The 21,890-nt window shown below is 47.1% G+C and overlaps 2 protein-coding genes across 3 annotated transcripts in view; both read right to left on the bottom strand.

The window, feature by feature from the left end:
• Positions 1-362: 362 nt before the first annotated feature.
• tox4b (TOX high mobility group box family member 4 b) lies at positions 363-7,566 on the bottom strand. 2 transcript variants are annotated; one of them, XM_068588330.1, is made up of 9 exons: positions 7,481-7,566; positions 5,270-5,335; positions 4,697-4,984; positions 4,346-4,609; positions 3,454-3,774; positions 3,288-3,368; positions 2,182-2,820; positions 1,866-2,020; positions 363-1,569 (listed from the first exon to the last, which is right to left on the bottom strand). In XM_068588330.1, the coding sequence occupies exons 1-9, from the start codon at positions 7,484-7,486 to the stop codon at positions 1,512-1,514; spliced, it is 1,878 nt and encodes a 625-aa protein (XP_068444431.1). In that variant the 5' UTR covers positions 7,487-7,566; the 3' UTR covers positions 363-1,511. The 2 variants fall into 2 exon arrangements, with proteins under 2 accessions (XP_068444431.1, XP_068444430.1); XM_068588329.1 differs by lacking the exon at positions 7,481-7,566 and adding an exon at positions 5,617-6,396.
• Positions 7,567-7,908: 342 nt separating this feature from the next.
• The window catches only part of LOC137791994 (solute carrier family 12 member 6-like), a 21,888-nt gene continuing 7,906 nt past the window's right edge, over positions 7,909-21,890 (bottom strand). Inside the window, exons 3-27 of the mRNA XM_068587311.1 lie at positions 21,224-21,318; positions 20,734-20,862; positions 20,224-20,370; positions 20,083-20,137; positions 18,152-18,282; positions 17,392-17,633; positions 17,181-17,305; positions 16,898-17,083; positions 16,139-16,303; positions 15,829-15,927; positions 15,451-15,508; positions 15,168-15,342; positions 14,931-15,049; positions 14,706-14,804; positions 14,495-14,614; positions 14,158-14,262; positions 13,585-13,753; positions 13,302-13,497; positions 13,054-13,223; positions 12,823-12,954; positions 11,990-12,097; positions 10,554-10,628; positions 10,309-10,457; positions 10,081-10,214; positions 7,909-9,813 (exon numbers count right to left, since the gene is read on the bottom strand). Coding sequence (XP_068443412.1) covers positions 9,722-9,813; positions 10,081-10,214; positions 10,309-10,457; positions 10,554-10,628; positions 11,990-12,097; positions 12,823-12,954; positions 13,054-13,223; positions 13,302-13,497; positions 13,585-13,753; positions 14,158-14,262; positions 14,495-14,614; positions 14,706-14,804; positions 14,931-15,049; positions 15,168-15,342; positions 15,451-15,508; positions 15,829-15,927; positions 16,139-16,303; positions 16,898-17,083; positions 17,181-17,305; positions 17,392-17,633; positions 18,152-18,282; positions 20,083-20,137; positions 20,224-20,370; positions 20,734-20,862; positions 21,224-21,318 — 3,275 coding nt within the window. The 3' untranslated portion in view covers positions 7,909-9,721. The remainder of the gene's footprint in view (positions 9,814-10,080; positions 10,215-10,308; positions 10,458-10,553; positions 10,629-11,989; positions 12,098-12,822; positions 12,955-13,053; positions 13,224-13,301; positions 13,498-13,584; positions 13,754-14,157; positions 14,263-14,494; positions 14,615-14,705; positions 14,805-14,930; positions 15,050-15,167; positions 15,343-15,450; positions 15,509-15,828; positions 15,928-16,138; positions 16,304-16,897; positions 17,084-17,180; positions 17,306-17,391; positions 17,634-18,151; positions 18,283-20,082; positions 20,138-20,223; positions 20,371-20,733; positions 20,863-21,223; positions 21,319-21,890) is intronic.

The following is a 21,890-nucleotide window of genomic DNA, read 5'->3' as shown; positions in this document are numbered from 1 at the left end:
TGACGAGAGTCTCGCGATAGAAACTGCTGAGATTATGTCACGTGGGCAACAAACCCTTCTTGCTTTTGGGGTTTAGGGTTTTTAATTAACATTTTGTATTTTTTTGGACTCTTATCTTATACAAATGAATTGTCAACTGTATGTTAGTAAAAAAAAACCAACTAAATAATGTTTGTAAAACCTACATAAAAACAAAAAAAGTATATTGAAAATGTTATATTAACTGTTAGTTTTCATTTTTACATTGTATGGTATAAGTACACATTTAAAAATATTATTCAGTGGCAAAAAAGATGGCTTCTTCCATGCAAGTTATTAGAAATGCATAATAATAAAATGTGTGTATTACATACACACTTACTGTTCCTCTATCAGCTGTACAATAAATAACATAAATGCCACTCCAGCTATAATCCAGAGGCCAAAATGTGCGTCACCAAATGTATATTAAAAACATAAAATATTTTATTTCACCGTTAAAAACATTTCCAGGATATCTACAATAAACCAGACCAGTTCGCTGCATCATTTCATTTAAACTGAGAACATGATTTCTTTTTGTTGTTGTGTGGAAGCAACCATTTCCTTCCTTTTATTATGCAACAGACCTGAAAGGAAAAAAAGTTCTTAAATTAAAACAGACATGTTAAAAAGTAAAGCTTTTCATATTCTATCCTCTTCCCCCGGTACAGTAGTGTTGTCAGAGCCGGTGTCCCAATACTTTAAACCACGAGAGAAAATAATGCACCGCATATTTGAAAAAGCTCTTGTGTTGCGAAGGAGATCTTAGCACCTGTTCTCAAAGTGTGAATTGAAATATGATGCATGATGGGAGCGCTCCCCAAAGTGCCAGAGAAAGAGCGAACAAACTGCTTTTGGCTTGTTGCGGATTCATTTCCCCGTCGTCTCAAGATGGATTCCCGCTGAACATTTCACCTTTTTTTGTCCGTCTGCAGAGTCGCTGAAAGTAGCCGCTGACCCTCTGGTTCTCTGCGCCAGAAGCAGCCGCACGTTACCGCAGAACAATTAATAGCGTCTTCGATTGCACTCAGATTACTTAAATCAACGTGACAGGAAAAGGGAAGAGCGTACCTACACGTGAAATGGATTTTTTTTTTTTAAATGACTCAAATTAACTTGTGATTCCCGTTTCGCACGAAACAATTAAAAACACCAGAAGTCCGTATAAAATGTTCTTTTTTTTTTCTTCTTTCTTTACCAAACCCACATTTCAGATTCACGATGGATAAATTGAGAGTTCTCCTTTTCCTTCAGTATCATTATTCATCCGTGTGCCGTCAGTCTTTTCCATTTGCAGTGTTTCCCCAATATTTCAGTTTTTTTTGTTTTATTTTCTCCGCTTGAGAGAGAAAAGTGTCGATCACAGAAAAACACTTTTTTTGTTGTTGTGATTTTTCGAATACTTTTCCTGCGACCGCCTCGTCTTTCAGACCCGCTTCAACCCGAGCTCGTGCCTCCTCTGTTCGTGTCGTGTGTTCGTTTCTCTTCTCTTATGTGACGGTGGTGGAGTTCTGCCCTCGGACGGCGCACCAGGCCATGAACGCCTCTCTGTGGAGGAGACGACAACCAGGAAGGAGTCAGACGCCAACTTCACTGAAGGAGGATCATTATGGGCTTATTTTATAGATGGAACAATTAACCAATTCAGATTAAAAAAAATAGATAGGATAGGATTATTTAGATAAAATCAGATAAATGAAGATAATCTGAGATATCAAATTATAATTTAAAAAGGAGATAATTTAGAACTTTAATAACCTATAAAAATAATAACATAAATTCACAAAGCTCTGGTCCCCAGGTCTGTGTGTGTGTGTGTGTGTGTGTGTGTGGTGAACACACACCTGCAGTGTGTGGCGACACACTCGTTGCTGCAGTACTCCTTGTCCCAGTCCTGGCTCTCCACGGCCGGCCTCGTGCAGCCGACGCGCACGCACATGTTGCGGCCGGCGGCGGCCGTCACGCTGGGGACGGGGGCGACGTTCACCTCTACCTCCATCTGGGGGCCGGAAGGAGCCGGAAGACACACGTTACATTTTAAAATATTTAAAAAAGGTATTCAGCAAACCGCTCTGCGCTGCTGAACTTAAGGGAGTAAGTAAAGTGTATTTAATATTCTACTTATCACAGACAAAAGGTCACAGAAGCTCAGGAACTCACCCCTTCCTCCGCCTCCGCCACCTCCTCCCCTCCGGCCCCCGCCTGCTCCGCCTCCATCGCCAGACCCGAGGGCGACGCCGACGCCTCGCCGGCCGACGTCACGATGATGGACTCCGCCTGCCGCGCCGGCGGGACGACCTTGATCTGCAGCGGCGGCGGTGCCGCCGTCGCGACCGCGCCTCCGCCCCGCGGCTTGGCCTGCAGAGGGGGCGGAGCCTGGGCGTGCACCATCTGCTGCAGGCGAGGCGGGAGGGAGGTGCCCTGCATCTGCTGCAGCGGCGGCGGCTGGCGCGGCGAGGAGGAGGCGGTCGTCGCCGTGACCGTCACGGCGCCGGAGGGCAGCTGCATCTGCTTGATGATGATCTTGGCGACGGTGGGCGGGTTGGGCGTGGCGGGCGCAGGAGGAGGAGGAGGAGGAGGCTGGGGCTTGGTTTTGGAGCGCGTGGTGACCTGCGGCCCGTCCAGGATGATGTTGGAGGTGCAGATGTTGGTGATGGTGTTCTCCTCGGGGTTGTAGTGCTGCGACCTGGTGGAGCGAGCGGCGAGGGCCGAGGCGTGCGCCGCCATGACGGCGGGGACCAGCGGCGCCGGCGGCGGAGACGGAGGCGACGGGGAGGTGTCCATGACTTCGATGGGGGCCTGGAGAGAGAGAGAGAAAGAGAGGAGTCATCACGATGAAGACGATGGTCAGAGGAAGATTCACTGCGTTGGCTTCTTTATTGGAAACCGTCGCACTAAAAGAAACGTCTGACTTCACAACGTGGAACATCAGGCGACATAAATACTGATTATTGGCTATTAAATGATATATATATATATATTATTTTACTTATATACAGGGTTCATACACATTTTGATTTCCACGACTATAAACCAACAGTCTATGACTTTTAACTAAGTTTCCATGACTGATAACCACATTTCCATGATTTTTATCCAAATTTTCACAATTTCAAACCAAATTTCCATGATTTTTAACTAAATTTCCACGACTTTTAACCACATTTCCAGGACCAAACATGTTGTGTAGCACCAAACACACGGAGGACAACGCGGCTTCCTTCCATTCCACCTTTTCCCTCCGTGCGACGGCGGCGCTTTCTCACCTGAGAGGTCTTGCCGGCTCGGTACTCGGCCAGCGCCTTCAGGTAATCCTTCTTCGCCGCTTCGTTTTTCCTTTTGTAAACCTGAAGACGGAAAAAAAACAACAAAAAGAAACGAATGAATCTCGCTCGATTCTCCGGCGATGGGCGGAGGAGCGCTGCGCCTCACCTGCTTCTGCTCCTCCCCCAGGCTGTCCCACATGGACGCCACGATCTTCGACACTTCTCCGAACGTGGCGTTGGGGTTCTGCCCCTTGATGGCGGCCTGCGTGTCCCTGAAGAACAGCGCGTAGGCCGACACGGGTTTCCGAGGCTCGTTGGGGTCTTTGTCGTTGGTCCCGGCCTTCCCGGCCTTCCCGGCTTTCCCTCCCGGTTTCCGGCGGCTGGTCACCGGGGCGCTGGAGGTCGGGGCGGAGAGCAGCAAGTCGGACAGGGAGGAGGGGTCGAGGGAGATGACCTCGGGGGAGACGGGAGACTCCACCAGGACGCTCTGATGGAGGGAGGGGGCGGGGTTAGAGACAAGAACACGATCACGAAGGTTTTTCTCTTCTTAAAAACCTCAAGAAACACCTTCCAGACATCCATCGGTCGTTTTACATTCTGTCTCGTAGAGAAGGTTTCGTCAGTGGGAACAAAGGAGCTTTGAGCTTTTTTAGCTCTCCAAGCTGGAAATTATGGAAGCCCATTTCCGCCACACGCAAGAAAATAAATAGTACCCCCCCCCCAAAAAAAACAAAAAAAATTAGGACCAAAAATAAAATAAATAAAATAATTAGGAAAGAAAAATAAAATAAAAAATTAGGACCAAAAAATAAAAAAATTAATCAACTTTTTTTTTCCTGTTGTCTTTTTTTCCGTTGACTTAAAAAAAAGGCAACAAAAAAAAAGAAAAGTTTCCCGTTTATTCCAGGAGAGAAATGACAACTTGACCACAATTGTCAAAATTACAGTTACAGCCTAAATATAATTGTAGCTGATATATGTTCACACAAAGTACGTTGTTGTCCCTCCAAACACCTTCGCGTGTGAACTCCTCTGATCGCGGCGGCTCGGCGACTCACCCTCCTGAAGTCGTCCATGTCGTCGTCCTGCAGCGAGCTGGTGGGCGACGCCGTGGCCGACAGCGGGTTGTCGGGCGACCGCGGCCGCCGCAGCAGGCCGCCGCCGCCCCCGAGGCCGAGCCCCAGTTGGGCGCTGAGCTCGGCCTGGTCGATGGTGGTCAGCTGGCCGGAGCCCAGCAGGCCGTGGCTCATGTCGCCCAGCGGCACGTCGATGGTCACCTGGGACGAGCTGCTGAACTGGGAGCCGATGGGATGGCCCAGATCCTGGAGGGCGGAGATAAAAAACGAGGGTGAGAGAGTCAGCGGGTGAGCGTGACCGGCGGTCAGATGCCGCGAGACGTTTCCGCTCACCATTCCCAGCGACGACCCCAACAGAGCGCTGCCTCCCGACTGGGTGATGGCGCCCAGGCTCAGGTGCTCCAGCCCCTGCGACGGGGCGTTGACGAAGGTGGAGGCGAACGACGGGTCGTCACCTTCCACCACGGCGTTCCCGGGGACCGCCACGCTGTCCGAGGGGGCGGAGTCAGACAACTCCCCGAAGTGGGAGACCACGTCGGACACGGTGAGGGCCGAGTCCGGGTCCAACGAGATGGGGGGGATCTCGAACTCCTCATCGCCGAGGCTGGGAGTGTGAAACGTCTGGAGGGGGGATGACGAGGAGAAGGAGGGGGAGAGGAAGAGGAGGAGAAGAATACGAGGGGAAGAGAAGACGAGAGGGTTGATTTAAAAACAGTTTGCCTCGAATAAATTACTTTTTTTTACATTTAAGTCACAAAAGGACTGAAAAAAACAAAATGTTCTTACGTCCCATTACTGTGACAGGCCTTGAAAGCATCTCTGTGACTCATGTGTTTAGTCTGCAGAGCAATAAACCCAACAACAACAAATATACCTGTCACATGAGTGAAGATGTAAAGGCCTTACCTCTGAGGAGAGGAAGGGATGGCTGGACCCGGAGATTGTCAGGAAGTTGTCACTGCCTCCAGGGAACTGAAACGTAGACACACAAGTTAAACATGTCAAGTATTAATGTAGAGGGAAAGAATACATCTTTTCCTCATAGTCTCCAAAAAAACAGACTCTTTCCTCCTCTTTGGATATTAAAAAAACACACATGAAAAGCACGTTTCATAATAGTCACAACAAAGCAATATGAACACACTTGAGGTGCGTTCACGACCCTCATTAGCGAGTTAGAATATTCAACGCCTATCAGCAACATCGTGTCCGTGCGTGTGTCTGTGTGTTGCTCTTCACGAGGAAAGAGTCACCTTGCTGTCAGTGTCAAATCCATTGAAGGACTGCGGGTCCAGGAACTCCGGGTCCCCGTCGTGCGGCCCGGTACCATCCGTTAAATCGGAGTAAAAATTCAGGTCCATCTTTTCAGCCGGGCCTCATATGTTCTCTATGAGGCCCCTGGGTGTTGCGCAATTAACCGAAATGTCCTATTTTGTCCCCCCACCCTCACTGTATTTAGAGGGGGAGGTGGGGGGTTCAAGTCGAGGGTGGAAACGCCAAACACCACCAGACACCGAGTCCAACCGCGTCTCGTGTGAAGCCGACAAACACTGACAGCTTTCGCACAGATGTTGGGCTCGCTCACGCGGAGCACGTGTGTGTGTGTGTGTCCGGGGTCCCCCCCAAAATAGCCTCGTCTGCGTTAGCCGCCCGAGAGAGAGAAGTAGTAACGTGGCTGCTGACCGGACCGGTCCTACCACGGTTTAGCGTTAGCTGTCTTTGACGCAAAGCTGCTGCCGCCGCCGCCGCTGCTGCTGCGGCGCGTCGCGAACCAGCCCGGAGCTCGTTTGTCCGCCCGTCCGCGAACGTAACACGTTCATTTAACGGACTCAGCGAACGATTCACGGACGAAGTGTTGAGGCTGCTCGAGAGGAGCAACACACACACACACACACACACACACACACACACACACACACACAAAACACGAGAGAGTGGCCGCTTCAAGGTGTCTGACAGGAGGAGGAACGCAGAGCGACGGGTCGCTGCGCGTCGGCCCGGGCCAGGATGCTCAATGGATCCAGAGCCACGGATCAAAGGGACCGGAAGAGGATCAACGCCGGAAGCTAAGACGGGTTTCAAAATAAAATCAGATAGCTGACTTTTTTTTCTCTTTTTTTTCAAATAATTTATTCAAACAGTGAATATTTGTTTAGCGATTAAACCATGTATTAAAACATTGACTATTTGTTTGTACTATTATGTTACATGTATCTGTTGCTTGCCCATAACGCTGATACACATTAGACTCACAATTATCTTGTTTTTCTATTTCCACTATGGAAGGGTGGACCCTTAATAATAGTCTCTTACTCATCTCCTGTGGAAGTCTTTATACACAGGACCTCTCTCCTAGACGGCTAAAAAGTTTATTTTAGTGGTGCAATGTCCCGAAAACAATTGCAATCAAATTTGTAAACTCTAATTGGCCTCAGGTTTTTCAGGGCTTTTGGGGATCTGGAGCTTTAGGGCAGTGGTTTGCTTTGCCCAGTTGCTGAGCCAGCATTATGAGCTTGATATACAATATAATAATAATTAAAATAGCAACATATTGAACCCCATCATGTGTAGCCGTTACCCTGTTAACAACTAATGGGTGTATCTAAAATATTTTTTTTGTCACCACAAAAAATTGGTTATTTCAGATTCCTGGTTTTATTTTGAAAGCTCCGACCGGAAGCCGTTCGTCACTGTGTTCTTATGGATTTTAATCCATCCGACAAATGAGTTTAATTTTGCCCCAGTTGATGATTATAGCTTGAACAAGCATCTGACATGGCACCAATGTTACGTCACCGACTCTTTATAAAAGTCTCCATCAATAAATGTACATGTATTCTTCTTGTTTTACCTTCTTTTGAATGGTTAGTCTTTTTTTAATCTTTAGATTAAAATTACATTAACAGGAGTAAGGAATAGGATTGACTCAGCTGGATTGTTACTCAGGTGAAATTGAACTGATGCATTTAAAAAAAAGGACAAAAATTAAACATGTCCGGTTGATGCGCTCGCGACCAGAACAACCAAAGATCGTGTGTTAGAATTGATCATCACGTATGAAGAGAAAGGTGATTATCTTTATTAAATCAACGGTTTCTAAATTCCAACTACTCTTACCTCCATTCTCACCCCCGAAATCTGATTTATGTTTTTTTTTTATCCCACTTTTGCGAGTGAACTTCGCCCAGAATTGATTTCCTCAAATATCACAACAGCGCACCGGCTTCCTGATTGTACGTACAAGTGGAAGTGACGTCATCACGCAACGACAGAAAAAGGGACGACGGATTTCCAAAGTAAAAGACGCTTGATTTAGAATCTCCTTTAACGGCGATGACCAATTAATATTTATTAATATAACGTTTCAATCATTAAGTTCATTCACGAGATTATAATATATATAATATATATGTATGTATATATGTATCAAAATTCCTCCCAATAGACAGGCAAATTAAACCATGAATTATCAATTCTGATCAATTAAAGTAACAAACACTTTGTCATTAAAATACAATGAAACAAAAGATCACAGTTCTCATTACTTTTCTTTCAAAATTGCTTTATTTCGTCTCATATTTTTTCAAGCAAAGTTTTTTATGATTCCTTTTTTATATTAATGTAATTAAAAAAAGATAAAACTTGGGATCTTTTTTGTCTTTATGTACAAGCAAGAAAAAAAAGAAAAAGTTTAGGAAAAAAAAAAACTATGAACATAAAATAATCCCTGCACGATAACACTGTAAAAAAAAAAAAGAGAACAAAAGCAACACCTCTAGTTTACAGCTCCTTACACTAGTAACAAGGTCACATTCGCTCCCTCACGCACACAACACACACACACACACACACTGACAGACACACAAACACACAGCAGGATATCCGTAGGTTGTTTAGGTGGAGTTTCAGGACACAAGCTCACACACAAAGCAGCCAATATTCTCATTAGAGGGAATGGGAAACACCAGAATGTGTCAAATGAACACATGTACCTCTCACACACACACACACACACACACACAAACACACAGACGTCTCTCCAAGTGACATTTTGACAGCATGCATTGGTCTTCACGACGGTCCAGTGTGTCAACATCAGGTTTCATTCCTCTCTGAGAATTTCACAACAACAAAGTCCGACACTCAACGGCGCCGTTGTCGTCTCGGGGAGGGGGGGAGGAGCTTATGGCACGACGCAGAAGACCCGCTACGCTTCCTCATCATTGGTTTGATTTGAGTTCTCCTCTCGTGGTCGACATCATGATATTATCGAGAAGTAACAGATTCGTGTTCTCAATGCGCAGCCTAGGAAACTGCTGCCGATTGACTGAAAGATATTAGATTTGTCGGTGTGTAGAGGCCCATTTGTGTCAAGAAAGACACAAATAAAAAACAAGGGTCCAAAATACAATTGTGAGAGAAAAAGTTCATTTGGATTGAAGTATTTTTGACTTTTGATCCATGATTTTTATTTCACGTTGTAAATATTACTTGAATTAGTCCAAAATTGATTGACATAATTATCACATAGTACATTTATCTAATAGTACTTTATCTAATAATTTTGCCGTTGTGACTATTAACTTTGGATTTTTTTTTTTAATTAATTACTTTTAAATTGAGATCAATTTAAAAGTCAAAATTAAGATAGCAATTAATAATTATTTTGCATTTTTATTTCTACCATGAACCACATTTAATTTTGCATTTGGCGTGTACGAGCCTCCGTACATGGGAACTTTTTGCAAAAGAATTTGTGACGAAGCGTCACGTTCCGTACGGACAAAAACACACAAACCGGTGAGCAGGTTGACAACGAGAGGCTCCTCGCTTCCTGTGACGCGTCTCCAGTTTTCATGTAATAATGTAGTAAAACTTCACTGCGTCTTCAAACACTCGGTCCAGTCATCCGGCTCTCTGGAGCGCTCGCGTCTTCTTTCATTCTGTACAAAAAGCGACGCCGAGTCTCGTCAGTGTGACCGCTCTGCATTCTGGGACGCTTCACAGACGCTCGCGCTCCACAAACCGAACCTTCCTCGGGGGACGACTTAAACACACACACACGCACACACACGCGCACCGTTTAAAAAAAAATCTTTTTGCTCGTCCGTGGAATTCCGTCGTCGTTTCTGTCGCTTGACGCCAGTGGAAAGGAAAACCCTCGTTGTGACAGAAAAGGTGTTAAGATGGAAAACAAAAGAAAACGGGGAGGCGTCGGGCGTGACGGCTGGCGCCGCAGCCGGTGGCGGTCTCTCCTTTTTAGACCCCGGAGCTCTCAGGCCCCTCCCCCCCTCTAATTCCCAACCGTCTCCCTCACTCGCTCATCCTGCGCGATCAGCTTTCCTGCATTTCGACCGATCAGGAGTAGATGGTGATGACCTCGCTGCCGCCGCCGCGCACCAACAGGACGCGCTCCAATCCTTCGGTGAGGACCTCCAGGAACTCCATGTCTGGTCGGGAAGTTAAGGAGCGCTTCGGAGAAACGTTGCTCAGTTAAAAAATAACCAGAAGCAACAAAGAACATGTTGTAACGCAACACGTGTTCGTTCCTTTGGGGACGCTCATGACGTTGCGCTCTGAAGTAAAAAAAAAAAAAAAAGTGAAATATTGGTGTCAAGAATAGATGAAAAAGAGAGCGTTGAAACCCTGGTGGATGAAACATTTACTTTGGTTGAATACAAGTGAGACAGTGCAACCCTTGATGGTCAAAAGGATACAGTTCTCGTCTCCGTCCGTGTTCCTGGGGGGTCCGGGCATGTTGAGCAGGACGAGCCGGGCGTCGTGGGATTTATTGACGATGACCTCGTTGAGCTTGACGGCGGTGTGCATCCGCCGGACGTTGGAGTGATCCCTGAAGAGGGGATAAAAAAAAACAAAGACGCCGATCAACGACCTCTTAAAGCGAGAGAGAAGACGGCGATGATGTCGTGTTTGTTTGCGCTCACGGCCGGATGCTGAGCATGTCCCTGAAGCCCTCTGGGGTGGAGCAGCCGGAGTGCATGGCTCTGTACTGCGAGGACTTCTCTTTGGTCCAGGTCATCTGAACTCGCCGATGGTGCTCGGTGCTGCCTCCTCCTCCTCCTCCTCCTCCTCCTCCTCCGCCTCCTCCGCCTCCTCCGCCTCCGCCGCCGCCTCCTCCGCCTCCTCCTCCTCCTCCGCCGATGTTCGTCGGCCGGTCTCGCTCCGCGGCGTCCGTGTCGTCCTCGTCGTCCGATCCGATGCTCGTCAGCCGCAGCATGGAGTTGCGGTCCTTCACCAGCTGGGCCTGGAGACACCAAACAATCCGGTGAAAAAACTGAAACTAGTATTTTTGGAGTGGGGAGTCACGGCCGCGGTCGTGACAGGATGATCGAGTGGGTTTTAATCGATCTTTTTGGTCTTAAACGACGACTTTGAGCCTTGTGAGTCCGTGTGGTCGGTGTCCCGCCTGCCTGCCTTTTTCTGTACCCGTCTGTCTTCTTTGAGACGTTGCACCCGAGGGACAGACTCAACTACAGACAACACGAGGTGAGCTGACTCGCTAACACAAAACCACGGGCTGCATGAGCCAATTTATCAGGAGCAAAGGACGACACACAGGGAGCTGAAAGTGCTCTCAAACAGCAACTGGAACTCAAGAGTGAGGAATAAAAAGAGCAGAAAAGAAGGTTTTCTTCATCTTTTTTTCACATCAGTGCATTTAGAGGAAAGGTTTGAAAGCTAAGCAGTACATTTGACCCAAATCAGCAAATATTAACTTCATCATTGGTCACACTCTACAGCGAATCCTTCAGACGAAGAGACTTTTAGGTGAGATCTGATCTTGAGCTCTTATTCGTTCTCATTTTGAGGCGTTCCCCAGTCAGGATGCTTCTCTTTATCTCTGCAGACTAAATGTGCATTTATGAGTGAATTACTGGTTTTAAAAAAGCCCCAAAAGCATCCAGACTTTTCTCTTCTCCTGAAGGATTCACAGATCTAAAACCACATGGTCTAGCACGGTCACGGTGTCTAAATACATCACCAAAACGCTGCGAACGCGTTAAACAACCAGTGGACTTACATCATCAAAACTCCAGCGAACCCGCTGAGGAGAAAGATAGTGACATGTTCCCGATGTTATTGATGGAATGATTCATGGATATATGCATCTGTGGACATTTATTCTACATGAAATATGACCAACTGACCCTGTGATTCTTTTAAGTCTCTAACGTCAGATTTTTTTTTATCTCAAAAGTCATAACAGAAATGACTAATTATCTAAATTCACTTACTCATTGCAGGACTTACAGGATTTAAATTGACATTTATCATGAAATGCCTGCAATGATTGAGGTTTCTGTGATATTTTAAATCACTGGAGCTTTTGTTTTGCCTCTGTCTCGGCGACATCCTCTACCATCCGCGACTTCTGAATGTCGTGATAAAACTCACAGCTGGCCAGAGCCACTGACCTCACCTGAGACTTTGTAGCTCCACCTGCCTCTGGCCTACTGCTGCCGCTACCAGGGTTTCCCTGATGAAATGATGCACGACAATTACAGACAGATCAGACGAGGGTGTCATGGCCGACCTCGTGTGCAGCGAATGGGAATGAGGGACCGAAACAAGAGAGACGCTCGCCAGCGCTCGACCCGAGTTTACCTCTTTCTCCCGGTCCGACTTCGACAGTCGCATCTGTCGGAGCATCTGGGACCGCTGCTCCATCATCAGGGTCCTTTCGTAGGTGTAGGCGCTGATGTCACTGTCGTGCTGAGACGAGAGAAAACAGCAACGCAGATGAGCGTCGTTACGCTAGATTTCTATTGTTTAGAGCAGTAAATGTGAGTTAGATTTTGTTACTTGGGTTGTTTAGTGAAGAAAAGCTTTGCACATTTTGATTTTGCAGATTTCTTTCTGCACATCGACGACAGAAATAGCCATGTTGGAAAAATGTATGGATATGTTTTTGTGTCTCAGTGACTTACGGGGACAGCCATTTTTAAAACTGGGCCAGTAGAGCGTAAATGTCGGTCCACTAAATTGGCCACTTTTGTACGCCAATTTGCAAAATTGGAGGCCATTAGTCACAAAGAAAAAACATAAAAAACATCAAGAAATGGTCCTGAAGTAACCGTTTAACTACCATGAGTCACGACTGTCGCTGGTCGCACAAAGAAACCCCAGCTGACTGGATTGTTGTGACTAAAGGTTGAGACTCTGGTCATCTGGCAAATAAATTGAATATTTTAGGAGAAGAAGGGAACGAAAGCGATCACGGACCGTGTACGTTGAAGAGGTAAGGTCTGGTGAAACCGCGGGAGAGTGCAGACTCTACGAGGTCTCTAATGCTAGTTTACAGCACAAACAGCAGTAACAACCAATATTCTTTTATTACTCCTCTGCATTTGTAGGGCTAAAACATGTAATTCAATGGTGTTAAGAAGATTTCGCACACAGTTCAAACCAATGAAAATGTCCCAATAAATCAAACCCACCATCTCGACCACTTCCACGTCGGCCTCGATGCGCAGGTGATAGAGGAAGGTCGCCAGGTCCTTCTTCATCTGGATGGAGTTATCCTCCATCTGGGCCACCGTGAAGATCCTCATGGCGCACTTACGCCACACCTGAGAAGGAGCGCAGGCTCAGACTCCAGGTATTCTCAATAAAGGCAAGATGTTAAAAACGCAAAAAATAAAATTAAAAAAACACGCTCTTTCTCCAACCTTGTGTTGGCGCAGCAGGAAGGGCAGCAGCATTAGCATCCCGCCGTCGTGCACGATCCACCAGACGTCGATGTAGCCCTCCGCGCAGGGCTCGCTGTTGCTGGGGAACAGGGAGATGTTTTTGGGCACCAGCAGGGCCAGGTGGGCTGCCGTGGTCACTCGCACCGTGTCTGGGAGGAAGAGGGCGGTTAGCCTGCTAGCCTGATAGCCCGACATAAGTGTTTCCCCTCTAATCCTCTTGGACTCACTGATGAAGGTCTTCCAAGCCTGCGGGTCCTCGCTCTGCCTCCAGGCATGAGGCCAGCCCATCACCACCGTGTTGGGCTTCATGCCGCCCAGCCCGCTGGACTGGATCATGTGGCTGATGCCTTCGCGCGGCTTCTGGGCCACGATGCACTGGCAGAAGCCCTTCACGCGCTCCTTATCCATCAGGTGCTTCAGAGTCTGGAAAGAGGAGAAGGCAACGAGTTCGAGAGGACGACATGAAAAACATCATGTTTTAGAAAGAGCCGCCGCGGCAGTGCTTCCCACCTGCTCGGCGGCGAGCGCCTCGCCGTAGCTTTGCAGGAAGTTGCCGGAGACGACCGTGCCGACGATGGTCAGGCCTTTTCCCGCCTTCAGCTGGCTGGCGAACGTCAGCAGGCGAGGGGACTTGACGTGAGCGTCCTCATCCAGCTTCAGCAACACCAACACCTGCGGCCTGAAGAAGGGCGGGAGAGACGACCAGGAAGTGGAATCAAATGACAGATATTGTAGAAATATGTTTTTCAAGTTTCTACAATCAGAATTCAAAATATGTCAGGTGTGTTCATGTATTCAAATTTGAAAAAATATATAAAAATGTTTGACAATTTCTATATTTGATCCATTATTAAGGTTTATGTAACCTCTTAGGTTGTGCAGATTTAAAGCTACTGAATTACATTGCAAAAACACCGATGTAGCACAAAAGAGAGCCTTCGTTGCGTAATCCCAGTAGCTGCTGGAGGGCCAGTGGTGCAGCAGCATGTAAAGGGGTTTAAAGCTATTTAATGCTGCGCTTCATGGCGGCGGTGGACTTGTGACGGGCGTGATGGTCGGGAGAGAAGCAGCTTCGGGCCGTACCTCCAGTTCTTGGTGTGCGGCGGCCCCTCCTCCAGCCGCAGGAGCGCATAGCGGGCAGCACTGAGCGAGAGACCGCGGATCCCATCCCCCCACTCCTTCTCCGCTCTGACACACACACACACACACACACACGCATGTACTGCATGATATGCACCATGTACATTGTGGCCTCATTTGATGGACACTCAAGAAAATGTTTAGATAATTTACACTTTTAAATTTTTTTTCAAACACACACAAAGCACTCTTGACCATGCTGTACATGTAACATCATGTGTGTGTGTGTGGAGGTGTGTGTGTGTGTGTGGGGGGGGGGGGGATCTCCATGGCAACGTACCCGTGGTACTCGATGTACTTGTAGATCATGCCGGCGATCACCATGGCAACGATTGCGTAGTACCAGGAGGATATGAACATGAGCGCCAGGCAGATCGTCATCCCCAAGAATGACAAGGTCCTGGACACACCAGAGGCAGAGTAGTGTGTGTGAGCGGTTACAGCCGTGTAAGTGTAGGTGTGTGTGCTTGTGCATGTGTGTGTGTGCGTACCAATGGTAATAGGAAAAACGCGGCCTCCAGTTGGGCGACCTCAGCAGAGTCTGGAGGCCACAGGCCAGGTTCACAAACAGGTAACACATCAGGAAAAACCTAAATAAAAGAACAAATACTGAACTGAAGCCCTGAAGGAGGAAGACACAAGATCCAACAAACGCCCCCCCCCCACCACCACACACAAATACACACACACACACACACACGCAGTCTGTGTCTTACATTGTGAGGATGGGAGCCACGAGGTCCAGAGAGGCGATGAGAATCCCCAGCTCGGCTATAAGGGCCGTCAGCAGCAGGGCCCAGGTGGGCTCCCCGTTCGCCTTCCCATGGCCAAACACCTGGAAGAAACACACACACACAATTAAATGTGTGTTGCTAATTAGACCCATTTGTAACTCTAATCATGTACATTTGAGGTCCTTGTATTTAAAAAAGGGGAGTATCTGCAGCTCTAACCCGGAGGAAGGGGATGATGTTGTCCTTCGCGATGGCCTGCAGGAGCCGCGGAGCCCCGGTCAGCGACTGGAGGCCGGCGCCACACGTTGAGAAGAAAGAGCCGATCACGATGACCCAGGGACTCGGCCAGGCCAGAGTCCCCACCACCAGATTCCCTTTGACGGAGTCTCCAAACCTGCAGGAGCAACACAAACGCATATATATGAATATACACACACACACACACAAACACGACAGGCGATAATGTGTAAATGCAGTGGGATGAAAGAGCCGCTGTACTGACTTGTCTCGGAGGACCACCCCGTCGATGCAGGCGCCAAACAAGAGAACGCTAGTCAGGTCTGAGAGGACGGCGCTCAGGAAACACACACTCAGACCCCATCGAGCGCATCCGACAATAAGTGCCTCGGAGGCATAATGGAAACGTTATGAAATGAGCAATTCATTTAGCTAAAGTGACGAGGCAAAAAGAGAATAGATGCCTCGACAGGGACATGAAAAGACAAAGTAAGTCGGGAGGGAAATGTAACACAGAAGATTCCAGCTGAAGGTTCATAACTATCTTGTATTTTGTTGTTGTTGGCCGACACTTTCTCTGAAAAAATGTGTGAAAGATGCTTTGAGTTGTGAATGTGTTTCCTGGTGTAACGTGAAAGGATACAGACGATGGAGGTGGTGATGATGGCGAGAATGGTCCCGATGGGGATGGAGCGCTGGGCGTCTTTCAGATCCCCCGACCGGTTGGAACCGGCCATGATTCCTGAGGAGAAGAATGAACGGCTTCATTACATGTTGTACACCTGAAAGCAGGGTTGTTGTTGTTGATTAACTGTTTGGGGGCACTTTTTCAAAGAAACCTTCATAATCATGAACACAGATGACTAATCTTTGTTCCCGTCAACAAGAGCAGAGCGACAGCAGAAGCGTGTTTACATGTTCATTATGCGAGGACAACAAGGAGCGGTCTGTACCTGTGACGGAGGGGAAGAAGATGCCCACCAGCAGCGTGAAGGAGGTGGTGATGTCAGCGAACACGTACGGCTGCTGGGTGGAGGCCGGGTGCGCGTCGGGGGAGGAGCCGAGGGAGCTTTTCTCCACCACGTCCCCTCGGCCGAGGTAGGCGCTCCACAGGTTCTCTACGGGGACGAGGGTCAACACATGCTCGTTAGCGACGTCGCGGATGCCATTAAGACGGCAGGAAATGCTCAAAGAAGGTACAGCGGGCGTGGTTCTGTACGGACGGGTTAGTGTGACTACGGGTAAATAATTACATGTGTGACAGACAGATGGAAACTCAGCATTTCTTCTATATTCATTCTTCGTTTACAAGAATTTGCGAAGTGTAAAAAACAACACCAGGGGCTTAATTAGCAGAGCACAGCAATTCATTTGATTTTCAGGAAGTTGGTCTTTAAATTTGACCTCACTGTTGCAACACTAAATAGTAATGGTACTAAATAATTAACTAAATGTTATTGTTGGTTTTATCATCCTCAATGTGGCGACCTTAATGTCTGACTCTAAGGGAACCAACATGTTAACAAGATGAAAAACGACCCGACAACAAACCGCCATAATTATGGAGAAATAATAATGTTTGAGTTGTGACAAAATATTAGACAAATGGCCTCGTCTGCTTTTCTGTGTCTTCAAATATTCACGTCTGGATATTGACCCTTTTGTATTGAAATACTTCACATACACAAAAGTATTGCCACACACTCTCTAACCTGAAATGATCCCGCTGGCCAGACCGGGGATTCCTTCAATCTGGGAGAAATTGTTGGAGAGGAAGTATTCGTCGCAGGAGGCGTTGACCTCTGAGCCCTCGCAAAACTGCTTCCAGAGATGCGTGGTCTGCTCCAGCAGCGGGGGCTCCAGGGTGGGGTCGAAGGTCGGGACCATGGTGCCGTTTTCTAAAGGGAGGGACAAAGAGTGTGTAAGAAACCTGTGTGTGTGTGTGATTAGATTAGTCTGCTGCTTCTCAATGCTTCTTGATTGATTGGTATCCACCGTTAATTAGCGTGAAGTTGTCGGCGCCCTCCACCGGCTCTTTGATCTGCTGCAAAGCGGTTTTCGCACACTGGCCGCCCTCGATTTCATGTCCACTGATGGTTCGGTTTCCCAGCATGCACACGCTGCGGACGGAGGAAGGCCCCATCGGTCAGTCAAGAAAATAAACACAGCGCAGAGAATCGGCCCCATTTTTTTCGCCGACACTTACGGGAAATGTGGCGGTTTGAAGGCGGAGACCAGCGCGCCGACGTAGATGGAGACGATGGAGACGATGACGCAGGCCAAGAAGACGGAGGCCAGTTTGTTGACGTACTTCACGCCCACGAACACCAGCAAGGACATCAGGAGGAGGCAGATGGAGCCATAGACACGCATGTTATTCAACATGGCCGCCCCTTCACCTTCGGGGTGCTTGGACTCAAAAATGGCCGCTTTGGGTGCGATGTACATCTGGGGGAGGGAGACGGAAAGAATACAGTTTTTATTCATACGGAGACACAGCAGCTCCTTCTCCGTCTACTCTGGCAATGACAATGACACATAAATCTAGCTGTTATTATGTTATATTGTTCTGCCTTTAACACTTGAAGTGATCGACAGTGTGCAGGATCTCTTCAGTCTTTTTAAACGCCCCCAAAAGAATGTGAACATGCTAGAAAACTTGAAGAAACCAACAGAAACTGACACTTTAAAAAACAATCAGCTTTTCTTTGTGGTATTTTTTGTGTGTATTTGAATTCACTTTGTTTGCAGAGTTCATAAAAACTGCAATAAACACCTTATATCACAATATAGAACATTGAAATCCACAAAAAACTGTACATATACCATATTAAAAGATTCCATCCGTCTGTGAACACACTGATAGGAAGCAATGAGGGAATATTTCCGCTGCTAGGAAAAAAAACCTTGATAACAGACGAGTCCTCGAGAAAAGGAGGAAGGTGATGACGAGGAGAGAAACCCACCAGAAGGATCTCGATGGCTCCCAGGATGTACATGGCTCCGGCGAAGGTGGTGCCCAAGTAGAAGCACAGGCCCACCGCCCCCCCGAACTCTGGACCCAGAGAGCGACTGATCATGAAGTAGGCGCCTCCCGCTGGAGGAAGAAGAGGAGGAAGAGGAAGAGAGGGAGCGGGGCAGGTTGGACATCAGGGTTGAAAGAAGTGAAAATGTGTCGAGAGAAGAGGAGGTGGGACGTAAAAAGAGAGAGAGAGAGGGATGATGTTAGTGACATTATGATGTTAGGAGGTAGAGAGAGAGACAAGAGGACAGCTGATGAGTAAAGTCATCCTATGCTTGGAGGAATAAGCATAACGCTCCACGTGACACATCGGAGGAAGAAGACGGACGTCAAATTGTATCCGCAAACAAACTACTTTCTTTTTGGGCTCTTTTGAAGTACAAGTACTGCATCGGAAGTCAACGCTTGATTGTCTTCGGGACTCAGACATGTGTTCGATTCAACAAGTATTGAATCTCCAATGGCAGAGAGCAAGTAAAGAAATATGATAATGTAATTTCTGGCCATTTTTGTATTTAACATTTTAGAATTTCAGTATTCTGGGTTCATGCACACTTAAAAAAGGACCTTAAATTCAGAATGTGGACAAGCTCATCTACGCTAGAGATGTATTTGTAAAACTCACTTTATGTGACTGATTGTTCCTCTCAATAGCTCAGCTGTAATGCAGGGGTCAAAATAATGTTTTGGTATCGTTACCAAACTCTTTTTACTCTCATTTTTAATAAAAAAGCCAGCCAGAATTGCGTGCTTTGAACTTCCTGGATGCATTTCCCGACACAACCGGGACTCTGAGTGAGCTCAAAAATCACAAAAAAGCTTAAATCTGCTGATACAATTTGAACCAGTTGTAAAAACAGAGCACACAGAGGGGAAGAGGGAGACGACTGGAAATCAAAGAAAGTCCAAATCCTCTACTGACTGTCAGCTCAGAACTCAGTGTTTGGTTTCTAAGAAATGCAACTCAGCCTTTAACGAAAAGGTGAACATGAGACAAACGATAAATGAAATGGCGCCGAGCTGTTTTCAGGAGGCCAAACACTTTTGATTATCACAATAATCTACATTCATCCAGCATTAACTCCCATCTGAGGCGAGATGGGGAGAGAAGCATGATATAAAGAAATAAATAAAAACACAGCGTGGAATGAAATGTCAAAACATTACATTGTTAAATTAATTCTCTATGTTACCGAGGCATTTCTACATTCGATCGGAAATGTCACACGCTAGTGGAAATATCGCACTACTTTTGACATTTGGGATATTCGTCTGGAGGCGGCGAAGCCGACGGCGGATAAATATCCTGTTTTTTGTTTTAATGTGTGTGCAGACAGACAGGGAAGAGGTGGACAGAGGGAGAGACGGGACAAACAGAAGTGACATTCATTAGAAAAACAGATGCACGTCACAGCCGGACGACGAGCAGGAGAACTGAAAGGAAGGAAACAACCTGGAAAATCAAAAGAAATGAACATCTCGTCCTCTGAACCGCTCAGGCAGGTTTCACTGTTACGTTTTACTCACTATTTACAATCTCTGTGTCTCAAAGTTGAACAGTTTCAGTCCCGTGTCAGTGTGTTGCAACGGAGATCATCCAATATGTTTAACCTTTTGGAAAATCCTCCCGCTCCCATTTTAATACCCAGCATGCCCCATTCAGACACTCTTTTGGCATAAAATACTTAATATTTTTCCATTTTTGAACCGAACGACACAGTTTTTTGATTGAAACTTCTTCCTAACAGACCGAGGCTTTGATTTATTGTGTTTTTTGTTGCAGATTCTGATTCTTTAAGTTCTAATCTTTCCGAAAAGGTGTCTTATTGATCGCTCCAAACGGCATTTTGGGGAATCTGGAGGATGGAGGAATACCTGGAACGACTCCGTTGGTGGCGATGGCGCTCATCGATATCGCCGTCAGCAGCGTCTGCAGGAAGAGAGCCGGTCAGAGGCAGATATTCAGCGTGCGGTCTGGACATGTGTTTGTGCGTGTCCAGACACACGAACACTCACGCAGCAGCAGCATATGAAGACGATGCAGAGGCCCTGCAGCACGCCGGCGCTGCCCACCACCCAGGTCAACCGCAGGAAGAGGATGACGCCGAAGATGTTCTGGAGGCAAGGCAGGTAAACACCCATGAACGTCCCCATCTGAGGCGACTGGGGGCAGAGAGAGAGAGGAGGGGAAATGAGGCTCAATTGGCAAACCGGCAGAGCAGCAGTTCCCGTGTTCTGCACGGTCAAAATGACTGTTTTTGTAAATGGAGCGTTGTGGCTTTTAAGAGAGCTCAGATAAATAATGAAATACAATATATGAAGAAGAGGAAATGGGTGAAAATAATCTGAACGGAGTGTTCACTCCAACTGATATTGGGTTTGTGTACGTGGGCTTTTCTTAAGGCGTCTGAAATGTGTTTTGCTGCCGCCCCCGTCCACAGCACCGTTGCTCCAAACCGACTATGAATAAGTAGCTCACACAAAGTCCCACACTTTAAGAGATCCGAGACTATTCCAGAGTTGTACCTTGCTGGCTTTCTTCTTCTCACCGATGGCCTCGGCCTCCTCGTGCTCTTTGGCCCCCTGCGTCAGGTTGGTGTAGTTGGCGAGGCGATTGAGGAGAGACGACACCTTCGGCCGAGTGTCCATCTCCTCCTGTGATGTGAGAGGAAGGGGGGAGGGGAGACACAGCGGGGGAGAGAAATAACAAGATGAAGAAAAGCAGATAGGAGGTGAAAGAGAGCAGCGGGAGAGAAGAAACCGGCATATTGAACGAGTCGTTTATGGAGTGGGAGATAGAAGAAAGAGCCGTTTCCCAGGGAACTTCAAAATCTATAAAGATTTGAAATTATCTGCACCCACTAGCCAAATGCTGGTTTATTTTGGGCTCGAGTGGAGGAGCAGACGCTTTGGCAAGCAAACAGCCATTTGGAGGTTCTGTTTTCAATCTATGTGTTTGTCAGGGAACGTCTTTTCCTACTTGAATAGATCTGTGAATGTTGCGTTTTTTTCGAACCTCAAACAAGGCCAAGTTCCTGTCGTAGAAGTCGTCGTCATCCACCCCGTGAGTGTTGTTGATGTACACGCTGGAGATCTTGGAGTTTCCATCACCTGGACGCCGAGAACAGAGAGAGAGAGAGAGAGAGAAGAGGGTGAATACGATAAAAGGATCGATTCACAGCTTAAAGACACGGAGATAGATCCTTCCTGTTCTCACAGAGGCCATCTCGCGGAGTGATCTTTTATTAAAAGACTCAAACGGGTGGAACAATCAGCAGAATTTCTACATGCATTCATCATTTGCACGAACATGAAGCTCTGTGAATGCAGACTAGTTTTCATGACCCGACCTTCTGTGATTTCCTCTGTTTGAATAAGAAGTGTGATGGAATAATAGAAAGGAAGAATGCGATCAACTGCTGCCCGGCTGCCACAACGTCCTGCGACGTAAACACGTCTCTCTGGTCGTTAGTGATGAATTGATCCGATTAGTCAATAATTAAAATAACCGTTTGCCATTTCAAAGTAACCTGACTATTGCTTGAAGACAATGTTTGTTCTTCAACTTTTTATCTCACACACACACACACACACACACACAAACACAAACACACACACGCACAGTTTGATGCAACGGCCAACCGTTCAGTTCCGCCTCCGTCAGCACAGACCAGAGCATCATC

Source organism: Clinocottus analis, unplaced genomic scaffold (genome assembly GCF_023055335.1).
Source record: "Clinocottus analis isolate CAN_PGR_092001 unplaced genomic scaffold, fCliAna1.0.p SCAF_21, whole genome shotgun sequence".
NCBI lineage: Eukaryota > Metazoa > Chordata > Actinopteri > Perciformes > Cottidae > Clinocottus > Clinocottus analis.
Note: the sequence above shows the minus strand (reverse complement) of the source record. Positions and strands in the feature narration are given on the sequence as shown.

Coding starts and splice junctions, on each gene's coding strand:
- tox4b (XM_068588329.1), bottom strand. CDS start 5,724: ATGGACCTGAATTTTTACTCCGATTTAACGGATGGTACCGGGCCGCAC. Junction 5,336..5,616: donor GATTTGACACTGACAGCAAG/GTGACTCTTTCC, acceptor TCTACGTTTCAG/TTCCCTGGAGGCAGTGACAA. Junction 3,369..3,453: donor TGGGGGAGGAGCAGAAGCAG/GTGAGGCGCAGC, acceptor TTCCGTCTTCAG/GTTTACAAAAGGAAAAACGA.